General features: G+C 49.9%; 1 protein-coding gene across 1 annotated transcript; it reads left to right on the top strand.

The window, feature by feature from the left end:
• Window positions 1-1,207: 1,207 nt before the first annotated feature.
• Gjb1 (gap junction protein beta 1) lies at window positions 1,208-10,089 on the top strand. The gene is made up of 2 exons (XM_004646796.2): window positions 1,208-1,309; window positions 8,599-10,089. Exon 2 carries the CDS (start codon window positions 8,615-8,617, stop codon window positions 9,464-9,466), a length of 852 nt encoding a protein of 283 aa, XP_004646853.1. The 5' UTR covers window positions 1,208-1,309; window positions 8,599-8,614; the 3' UTR covers window positions 9,467-10,089.
• Window positions 10,090-11,577: the final 1,488 nt, after the last annotated feature.

Raw genomic sequence — 11,577 nt, 5'->3', positions numbered from 1 at the left:
CCTGGGCTACATAGCGATTTCAAGACCAGCCTGGACTACATAGTGAGACCTTGTCTCAAACAATCAAAAATAAATAAATACTGAAACAAAAGGTTTGTGCTAATATTGTTTGGAAAATTAAACGTGGATGTGTTGTACTCTGAGTAAGTAATTTAAAAATAACAGTACACAACGTATTAACCATTGCACCCCTTCTATTATCTTGTTTTGAAATTTTGTTTTATTTTTTCCTTTATAAATAAATAAGAGCTAAAGCTGTAACTCAGTGATAGAGTTCCCCTCAGCAGGGACTCCACTTCTGCAAAAGCAAACAAAAGCAGTAAGGATGTTTTCCTCCTCTTCTCCCCTTCAGCCCTCACAGCATGTAGTCCCTCTACAGGGTTCCCAGTAGGAGGCCGGGAAAAATGTAACAACTGACATCTCTATGCTTGGATGGCGAGCCAGGGAAGCTGAGCCCCTGACTTGCTTTCTGGAGCTGGGGTGAAGAGCCCAAAGCGGGGGACCAGTTTCCACTGACTTCTCCGCTGCTACTCAAACTGTCGAATGAATAGGGTCTCAGGGAAGTCCTCAGTGGTGGAGACCTTGAAACGGGAGCGGCTGATGGCTGGTGTCCTCTGTTTACTTGAATGATTGCCAGGATTTGTTGCTTGTGTATGATCCACTTTGCAGTTCAAACACCTTGGCCCTGAGGGTAGGAGATCATTTCTGAGTAGGCTTTAGGGTTCTGGATGTGACTAGAAACACGTTGGTCTGTCCTCAGCCGCTCAGTACACAGACAATAAGCAGGTGGCCAAAGGGCACGCTGATCCTGCTGTGGGGGTGGGAAGCACGGCCATCCCCACCTTGGCTGCGGAGCCATCATCTATGGCTTTTCCTGCCCCACTGTCCTACAGTTTCAGAGGCTGAGAACTGGAACGGCCAGCACCCAGTGCAGAGGCTCTCTCTCTGCCAGAGCAGGAAAGGCCGAGGAACACAGGAGCCTGGGGCCAGCTGTTTTCCAAACAGACTAAACATAAGCACTGTGAGGGACAATGATGCTTCTCTTCCTCTGGGACGGGGTAGTACCTACAGGCTCCAACCCCATTGGGAACTCAAGCAGATCCATCTTGTTTAATGATTGTGTGTTGGAAGAGGTGGGGCTGGTTAATGTTTGTCTGGTTCCTCTTGGGCTGTGGGCCATTTCTGGCTCAGGCTCTGCACCCATTGTCCCTCCCCTGGGCTGGGCTGACAGTACCTAGTGGCATAAGGCACACAAGCCTGCAGTCTCTGGAAAAGGGCAGCAGTGGCCTGGTGTGGCAGTGTCAGCGAGGTGAGGCCTGGGGACTGGCGGCGGTGGAGTGGAACAGCTGATGTGGCGTGGGGCTGGGGGAAGTACAACTAGGTGCTGGGGAGAGGCTGGGATCTGGGCTGTCTCCTGACCCCAGGATTCAGCCACTTAGATCTTTTGCATGGATACCTCTGAGTAGGGCTGGGGTTGCTCCTGCCAGGTGCCACGATTGCTTAGCTTCTTCCTGTAGCTCCCAACTCTTGCCCTCTTTCTAGGCTGCGAACTGCTCTCTCTCTCTCTCTCTCTCTCTCTCTCTCTCTCTCTCTCTCTCTCTGGGTGTGGGTGTCTTCTTGAGGCAGGGTCTCCATATGCAGTTCAGGCTGGCCTTCAGCTCACTTTGAAGCCCAGGCTGGTCTGAAACTCACAAGAATCCTCCTGCCTCAGCCTCCTCAGTGCTGGGATTAAAGGTATGTGCCACTACACCTCTCTCTCTCTCTCTCTCTCTCTCTCTCTCTCTCTCTCTCTCTCTGACAGGGTCTCAATATGTAGCCCAGGCTGACCACCAACTCATAGTGATTCTCCTGCCTCAGCCTCCCAAGTGCTGGCCTTAGAAATGTGCCATTGTGCCCATTTTTTTCTAAATTAGATTCCCTGAATCCCCTCAGGGCTCTCCCTTGACACAAGATAACCAAATTCATCTCCCTGAGAGACTTTTGCCACACGGGGTTAGAGTTCAGGGAGACCATTGGGTAATACCAGCTGCTGTTTTCCTTCCCTGATTGCATGGCAAACCAGGCATGCACCCAACATGGGCTGTGGGTGGATGAATAAAACAGTGTGCCTGGTGGGCTACAGAAAGCAAGCCAGTAGGGCAAGGTCTCAGGTGTCTGGGTTTCCATTTGCTTGAAGGAGTCAAGCAGAGTTGAGCTAAGCTTGGGGTAACTGGAGATTTGGAGATTTAAAGGAGGGGAGCCCCCAGCTGTTTGAAACTCATCCCAGGTGTTGGGACTGGCACAGCAGAATGCATGGACTTAGAAAATGAAATAAGGGGAAAAGAAAGACAAGAGGAGTTGGAATGGACAAAAGGATAGGTGAAGATGTGGCGTGGCAGTTGGGAGGGGATCTGGGCTTGGGTGAGAGGCCAATACACTCCCAACCTGAGTTCTAGCACCTGTTTACCAACTGGGTGATAAGTTACTCCTTTGAGTTGCCCTGACCTTATCTGAATTGAAAACAACAGCTCCTGGCCCACAGAGTTGCTGGAGGGATGAAAGCTGAGAAACATTCAGGTTTTAGCATATAAGGGGCTTCGCATAAATGGTAGCCCTTACCCTAAGCACAAGCTGAAAGCAGCAGGAAGTCAGGTGGGTGATGGAGTGTATGGAAAAGGTCAAACAGCGATAAAAGAGCTACCACTAGCAGAAGGGTTTTTTTTTTTTTTTTTTTTTAAAGACTACCGTGTCACTTCTTGACCTTTTGGCTAAGATCAAGTGAAAAGACCCCAACTGGGAGAGGGCAAGAGAAAAGTGGATGGAGCAGGCGGGTTGCTCCCAAGGCCGGCCTCAGTGTGTGTATGGCCCAGCAGAAAGGCTGTGTCCCATTACTGAAACACTGTCACCCCCAAGGGGGAGGCTAGGAAGGTTAGCAGGGAAAAAGAACCAGAGAAATTTGGCCTTACCCTCGCCAAACTGATGAAGGCAGCCAAACATTCAGAGAGAAATCCTAAAGCAGACCCCAGGGCTCTTTCTGACCCTAGGCTGCCTGGGAAACGGGAGACCATGAGTCTGAGTCCAGCTAGGCCTCCCCATCCCGACCTCCAACCGGCAACATAAGGATTCTCCCATAGTTGGAAGGAAGAACAGGGCAGAAGTAGGGACAGAAAGAGACAGACTCGATGAATGTGCCCTGCATGCATGCGTGTGTGCGTGCATGCAAACATGTGTGTGTACACATACATGTTCATATGCCAGCACATACAGGAAGGGGTCCTGTATGGGTCCTCTTCAGGGGGACGTTGTACTGGGAATCAAACTCAGGGCCTTGCACTTTCAAGGCAGGCACTGCACCACTGAGCTATATCTCCAGCCCAAGTATAGATTTTGGAGTTAGGGGCCTGGTCTCCAGGAAGATCAATTGGGAACCTGACTCTACCAGTGCAGTTGCCACTGAGGCAGGTTACCTAACCACTCTGAGAGACAAATTCCTGGCCTGCAAAATGATAGTAACCTCATAAGACAATCGTAAGGACTAAGAACAGTCTCTTAATTTTGTGCTGTGCTGGAATGCTGGGGTGGATCAGAGCCCGAGAAGTCCTATCTTATTAAACACAGGAGTGAGGCACACCTTGAGCAACACAGAGCATATCAATACCTGGACTTTAACCCAAAGTCAGGAAAACAGCTTGGATTTCAAAATCAAGTCACTCCCCTGCATGTTTTTTTAAATGCAACACATGGTGTATTGATGTTGATAGGGGTCATTTGTCCTTCCAAAGGGGAAAGCAAAATGTGAAAGCCCAGTGCCCACACAAGGGTTCTTAGGGGCCCTACAAGGAGCTATTGGCTACATCCCAGAGAGCTCAAGAAGATAAGAGGCAGAGAAGTACAAAAACTTAGAAACTCAGCAGTAGCCAGCATGTCTGTGGGGCACCACTAAGGGGCGGAGAAAACAGCTACAATCTGCCTTGGAGTTTGAGAAAACTAAGGGGGGGTACCAAATTGGGAGGCAAAGGAAAACTCCAGATAAGAAGACAAAAAGAAGGGCCAATTGATAGGAAAGTGAAAGGACTATAAAAGACTGACCGGTTTTGCAAACCCTCATTCCTAAAAAAAAAATCTAGATAGAAAAGTTATAAATCTATCCAAGGCAGTAGAGTTTATGGGAAAGAATATAGGCTTTGGAATTGGCTTGAGTTGGCTCAAATCTACGATCTGTTACACACTGATCCTTATGCAAGTCTTTGTACCTTTATTTGCCTGAGTTTTCTCCTCTGTGACATGAGGATAGAAGTAACATCCTAGTTCTGGCATGGTGGCTGTGCCTGTCATCAGAACTCAAGGGGCTGAGGCAAGAGGATTGACACTAGGGAGGCAAACCTGGGCCACACAGTGAGTTCAAGGGCAGGCTGAACTGCATAGCAAGACCCTGTCTCAAAAAACAAAAAACAAGGGGCTGGTGAGATGGCTCAGTGGTCTAAAGCACCTACTTAGAACAAGCTTAGCAAAGCACAGGGACCGCGGTTCAATCCCCCAGCACCACATGCCAGCCAGCCCCGCCCCCTGGTGGGCTGAGCTGGCCCCACACACACACACACACACACACACACACACACACACACACACGAAACTAAGGCAAGCATGATGGCACATGCCGGCAACCCCAGGACTTGGGAGGCTGAGGAAGAAAAAAAAAAAATTGCAATGAGTTCAAAAGCCAAACGGGTTTACATAATGACTTCAAGACCAGCGACTACATAGTGATACCTTGTCTCAAAAAAAAAAAAAAAAAAAAAAAAAAAGCAAAACAGAAAAAAAAGCAGCATCTTACCTGATGGGTTTGTGAAGATCACATCTAAGAGTACCTGAGCAAGGGCCCAGTACATGACAGGAATAGGGATTGAACTCAGGACTTTTCACTTGCCAAACAGGTGCCTGCACTGCTGAGCTATTTCCCTGGCCCCACATAGTCATTTTAAATAATTCTCCCTGTGTTACAAATCTAACATGTCTCACTGGTTGAATGATTTCTTTCTTTCTATTTTTCTTTCTTTTTGATCTTTTGGAGACAGAGTCTCGCTATGCAGTTCAGGCTGGCTTTGAGTTCACTTTGTAGTCCAGGCTGGCCTCAAACTCACTGGTATCCTCCTGCTTCAGCCTACCAAGGTGAAAAATTTCTTTACAGCTAATCACAGTGTCTTGTATAGCACCTTTGCCTCCGGAATCCCAAACTTGGGAGAGAGGACACCCAAGCCTCTGCTTTCCCATGCTATTTTTTTTTTTTTAGACAGGGTGTCACTATGTAGTGCAGGCTGGCATTAAACTTGGCTATATAGGCCAGGCCAGCCCCAGCTCATGGTGATCCTCCTGCCTCAGCCTCCCAAGTGCTGGGATTACAGACATGCATCACCACGCTCAGCTCCTATGCTGATTTAGATGCATAGTGCAAATTCACTGAGGCTGTTTGTTTTTTTTAAAACAAGGTCACACTGTGTAGTTCAGGCTGAGCTTGAACTCACTATGTAGCTCAGGCAGCAATCCTCCTGCTTCAGCCTCCTGAGTGCTGGGATTATAGATGTACACCTCTACACTTGGCATCAAGGCTTTTTTTTTTTGTGAAACTCAGGCTCTTGCGCTTGCCAGGGAAGCACTTATTCTACTGAGCCATCTCCCCAGCCCCAAGGCTTTTTTTAATAAACTAAATTATGAAGAAATGTTTAGAGACATAAACTGCCCTAAAGACTCTCCCTTCTTCCATGTTTTGTTTTGTTTCTTTTTTTTTTTTTTTTCTGCTGGTACTGGGAATTGAACTCGGGACCCTGCACTTGCCAGGCAAGCACTTATTCTGCTGAGCTATCTCCCCAGCCTGTTTTGTTTCATTTTTTTCTGTTTTGCAGTACTAGGGATTGAACTGAGAGCCTTCACACTGTACTACTTAACCACATCCCCAGTTCTTTGTAAATTTTTTAAGACAGGGTCTTGATAAATTGCTGAGTGTCCAGGCTGAGCTCAAACTTGTGATCTTCTTGCCTCAGTCTCCCAGAGCACTAGGATTACAAGTGTGCTCCACCCAGTTTCCCCAATTGTTTTTTTACCACATCACTCAGTTCTTCCAGTTGATGTTACCTGCCCCTTCCTTCCACAGCAAAGATACCCACCAAGAACTGAACGCAGGGCTTCTTTAGGACCCACTGGCCTTGCTGTGGAGCTCTCCGGTGGCAGGCACTGACCTGCCTTTCCTCCAGTCTGGGCCTGTCTGGGCCCCTTACAGCTGGTGCCCTGCTTCCAGCACAGGTCCTGGCAATTGCAGGGCAGAAGTGGTGGGAAGTGGGGAGAGGCTTTGCCTGCTTAAGGGGCAGAGGAAAATTTCCTCCCTGGAGCAATTGGCAAGCTCCTGAGAGCAAGAGGTTGAAAAGCACCTGACCTGGAGGGCAGGTTATCAACAGCATGGGAAAGAAAAAAAGAGATCTTAGATTTGGCTAGACCATTTAGCAACCCCAGGTGCAGCATGTTTTACCGTCTCAAGAAGTCTCTCTCTCTCTCTCTCTCTCTCTCTCTCTCTCTCTCTCTCTCTAGGGATCAAACCCAGGATCTTCCACACTGAACTACATTCCCAGCCATTTTTTCACTTGGTATTTTGAGAAAGGGTCTCACAAGGTCACACAGGTTGGCCTCAGACTTGAGATCCTTGTGGCTCAGTCTTCCAGAATGCTGGGATTACGCTGTGCGACATCATGCCCAGCTCCTTAGACAGCTATAAACACCCAAGATTACTGGGTGTGGTGGTGCTCTTGTAATCCTAGCACTTGGAAGGCTGAGGCAGGAGGATCCCTGTGAGTTTGAAGCCATTTTGGGATACATAGTGAGTTTAAGGCCAGTCTGGATTACACAGTGAGATCCTGTCTCAAAAATAAAAAATTAAACAAAACAAAACAAATAAACAAACCAAAACACCCTTGATCACCAACTATGAAACGAGCTGGGCTAAGAAGTTTTGCAGATGGCCCCAGCAAGCTTTACCATTGCCCTGGGTGGTATGTACGTATGTATGTATTTTATTTCTTGAGACAGAGTCTCACTATGTGAGCAGGCTGGCCTTGAACTCACTACATAGCCCAGGCGAACCTTGAACTCGTGGTGATCCTCCTGTCTCAGCCTCCTAAAAATTGAGGCAATAGGGGCACACCACCATGCCCCGCCACCCTGAGTATTAACTCCATCTGTAAACAAGTGAGCAGGCTCATAGGAATTCAACAAGTAGTCCAAGTTGATCAGAATTTGAACCTGAAGCTATGCAATTTTTACTTAACCTGTTGTTTGCTTGGTGACCTTTTGCTTTCTCCTGGCTCGTTTTCATCATGTGCTCACCTACCCACCCCCTCCAGGGGTTTCTTTTCCTACAACTCGAGGAGGGGTGGCCAGGTTTTGCTCCATGGCACTAGAGCTGGCGTGTTGGCCCAGCCAGCCAGCCAGCCTTCGTGCTTCCTGTGTACGTACAGGTCATGTTAGCTTTTGATTTCTTTGTAGCAAGCCTTTCCTTTTGCTGACACCATCTGCAGAGGCACATGGACTCTGCTGTGGAAATGGACTAAAGTTCTGCATCAGACACCTTTGGATTTCATCTCCCCCACCCCAGCTTGTGATGTTGGGTGGATGAGGTATCTAAGCTTCAGCTCCCTCATCAGGAAAGTGCTTTAGCAGACTTCCTAACTGCGTGGAAAGAAAAAATGTTGTACAGGAAAATGCTTAGCACAGTTCCTAGCTTCATAAATTCAAGCTCCTTTCCTCCCCTCTAGCTCACACATGCCCTGGAGAGGATCTAAGCCTAGGGAAAATTCTGCTGACCTTAAGTTTTTGATAGGGCCAAGGGGAGGGCCTCTGCCCATAGCCTCTTGGCCCACTGGGGTCCCCTCTTCCATGCACCTGTCTTCCGTTTCCCTCCCCCCGTGGCCATGCTTCTGGTGGGCCCACGGCGCCGCCGGTGCGGCGATGGACCGGGCGGGCACAGAACAGGTGGGTGCAGGCTGGGTGTCCGGCGCTAGGACACAAGTGCTCTGTGTGTAGGGTGGGCGGAAGTCAGGGCGTTTGATCTGAATTCTAAAGGGCGTTGTTCAGAGGCCCACAAAGGTCCCATTGTGCAGGCGCTGGGTATAAAGCAGCATATGACTCCTCAGCACCCGGCGGTGATGAATTGGAACGCAGGCGCGGACTCAGGGACCACTCCCCCTCCACAGACATGAGACCATAGGGGACCTGTCTGGGTGGCCTCAGGAATAGGTGCTCCCCAAGGTAACAGCTCTGTTCGGTTTGCCCCAGGTCTGAAGTTAAGGAGGTAGGAATGGGAGTCAGAGGCTGGTTGATGGCAGAAGATGGGCCTGGTAAAGAAAAGGACTGCAGAGGAAAGAATGTCGGATGAATGTGAAGGAGCGGGTGAGGCTGGGGCAGTCAAGCTGAGTGACTGAGGAGGAGGAGAGGTTGGCAGGGGAAATGAGGTGCTGGGGAGAGCTGTGATATTCCCTCCCTTCCTGCCACTGACGCTTGGAAGAAGGGAGAGGGCTGAGCCACAGCATGGTGCCCTGCTGTCTGACGCTTTGCTTCGTGCCTTGTGTTTCACAGGTGTGAATGAAGCAGGATGAACTGGACAGGTTTGTACACCTTGCTCAGTGGTGTGAATCGGCATTCCACGGCCATTGGCCGGGTATGGCTGTCGGTCATCTTCATCTTCAGAATCATGGTGCTGGTGGTGGCTGCAGAGAGCGTGTGGGGTGATGAGAAGTCTTCTTTCATCTGCAATACCCTGCAGCCCGGCTGCAACAGCGTCTGCTACGACCACTTTTTTCCTATTTCCCACGTGCGCCTGTGGTCCCTGCAGCTCATCTTAGTCTCTACCCCAGCGCTCCTTGTGGCCATGCATGTGGCTCACCAGCAGCACATAGAAAAGAAAATGCTGCGGCTGGAGGGCCATGGGGACCCTCTGCACCTGGAGGAAGTGAAGAGGCACAAGGTGCACATCTCAGGAACCCTGTGGTGGACCTATGTCATCAGCGTGGTATTCAGGCTCCTGTTCGAGGCTGTCTTCATGTATGTGTTCTACTTGCTCTACCCTGGCTATGCCATGGTGCGGCTGGTCAAGTGTGAGGCCCATCCCTGTCCCAACACAGTGGACTGCTTTGTGTCCCGTCCCACTGAGAAAACCGTCTTCACCGTCTTTATGCTGGCTGCCTCGGGCATCTGCATCATCCTCAATGTGGCCGAGGTGGTGTACCTCATCATCCGGGCATGTGCCCGCCGAGCACAGCGCCGCTCCAATCCACCTTCCCGCAAGGGCTCTGGCTTTGGCCACCGCCTCTCACCTGAATACAAGCAGAATGAGATCAACAAGCTGCTGAGCGAGCAGGACGGCTCCCTGAAAGACATACTGCGCCGCAGCCCTGGCACCGGGGCTGGGCTGGCTGAGAAGAGTGACCGCTGCTCGGCCTGCTGATGCCACTGACCAGGCAACCCGCCCCACGCCCCCATCCTGCCTTGGCCCTGCCCTTCCTTCTCCCCTGCTGGTGCACAGGCCTCGGCCTGCTAGGAATTACCCCATCAGAACCTTCCTGCCCTCCCTACTTCCTTTCCTCCCAGGGCCCTCTGTCTGTGCAGCTGGAGGGGTGGCGAGTTGGAGGCCACCTTGATGCCAGTGCTCAAGGTTACTGGGGGTGTGGGCAGGCCTTATTGCCTGTACCCTCCTCTTCCTTCTCTCTCTCCCTGGGACCACTGGGCACAAGAGATGGGATGCTCTGACAAGGTCTCCAATGATGAAACTAATTTTAACCCTGTGCTGTCAGGTATCCTATTTCTGTAGTCACATCAGTGGGGAGGGATGTGGCTAGCAGAGTAGAGGAGGGGTTCCATGGCTGTATACATGTGCGTGGAGGAGGGAGGGTAGCAGCAAGCACAAGGAAAAGGAAAAGGCAGGCTATCTGGGGCGAGGGAATTAGGAAAGGAAGAGCAGGCCGACGAGTGGGGGTTGGTCAAGACTGCCCCTGTGTCCAGTCCCCAAGGCCTCGCTCTGCCTGTAATGTTACACATTAAACAGGATTTTACAGTAAATGAAGAGATGGCCGTGTGTTTGTCAAAGTTCTTTCTCCTGCAACCCCTGACCTCCCCCTAGATGAACTGGGATGACGCTTTTTGCTGATTGAGAAAGGAAGGAGCCAAAAGAGTGATTTGAAGCTGCAAATGAGGAACTGCTGCACTCCTGGCTGGGCAAAACAAGACCCTGAGCCATTTTCTTCTGCTTTTTGTTCTCATTGTTGTCTTTGTTTTTCATTTGTCATAGCCTTATTGTGATCTAATCCACATACCTTCTCTCCTCCCTGTGATTTTAAGCCATTAAAATGACAACTCTCCCTGGAGAGGCAGGAAATGATAGAGAAATTTCTTACATTTGAGAGAGTGGCACACGCTCCCTGGGTACCCTGGCAAGTACCCTCCTCCCACACTGCTGGAAGAGTGTCCCCTTACTCCTTGGCTGTGCCCTGTCCCCTCCCCTCAGTCCACCAGTCAGCCTCCACAATGACTCTGACCCATTCCTCTGCACCTAGTCCCTAATTCTAGCCTCCTCCCCAGTTTCTTTCCCTCACTTGACTTCTGAATCAGTAGCCACAGCCCAGATATCCCTCCTCCACAGGTCAATGGTCAGAGGTCACCAGCAGTTTCCTCTCCAGTGTCACCCCACCCAGTTGTGGTAGGAAAAGCTCCAAGGCAGGAATTAGGAGACCTGGACAAAGCTGAGTCCAAGGCCGAGGTGTGCAGTTAACTAGCAAGGCATCCCGTTCTGTTCCCCACACGTTTCCTGGTACACGAACAAGGGTTCGCTTAGTATATCACTAGGCTCCTTTTAACACTGTGCCTGCATGATTCCCAAAAGACTTCTGAGGCTTCAAAAGGGTTGCCCATCTCTGAGTCACTACCTTCACCCATGGTCCCTCAGTAAAAGTTTCCCCCGTGCCAGGCATGCTTCTGTCCTTGCCTTCCCTGCCTCTTAAGAGTAGAAAGCATGGGGCTGGGGATTTGGCTCAGTGGTAGAATTCTTTTTTTTTCAGTGGTAGAATTCTTGCCTAGCAAGCTAGAAGCCCTGGGTTCGGTCCTCGGCACCAAAACCAAGAAATAAACGTCCCCTAAGAGTAGAAAGCATTCCCACTCCCTTTCAGAGTATGTGGGAAGTGTACCAGAGAGGAAAAATCAAGCATTATCTCAATCAGAATTGTTCTTGCTCTGAGATTTTTTCCCTTCAAAGAAAAAGCATGGAAGAGTTATTCCCTCACAGAAATTTCTCCCTTAGAAAAGAAAGGTAAGCTGAACGTGGTGCTTAGCTGTAAACCCAGCACTCAGGAGGCTGAGGCAGGAGAATCTCAAATTTGAGTCCAACCTGGACTACACAGTGAGTTCAAAGACAGCTGGGACTACCTAGTGAGACCTTGTCACAAACAACCAAAACTAAAAAATTATTTCAGAAAGAAAAGGAAGGGGCCGGGGAGATGGCTCAGTAGAATAAGTGCTTCCCTGGCAAGCCCAAGGGTCTGAGTTCAATCCCCGGTTCTGCAAAAA

This window comes from Octodon degus, unplaced genomic scaffold (assembly GCF_000260255.1).
Source record: "Octodon degus isolate 3935 unplaced genomic scaffold, OctDeg1.0 scaffold00280, whole genome shotgun sequence".
NCBI lineage: Eukaryota > Metazoa > Chordata > Mammalia > Rodentia > Octodontidae > Octodon > Octodon degus.
Note: the sequence above shows the minus strand (reverse complement) of the source record. Positions and strands in the feature narration are given on the sequence as shown.

What these genes read in the sequence shown, in the direction of transcription:
- Gjb1 (XM_004646796.2), top strand. Translation starts at nt 8,615, where the DNA reads ATGAACTGGACAGGTTTGTACACCTTGCTCAGTGGTGTGAATCGGCAT.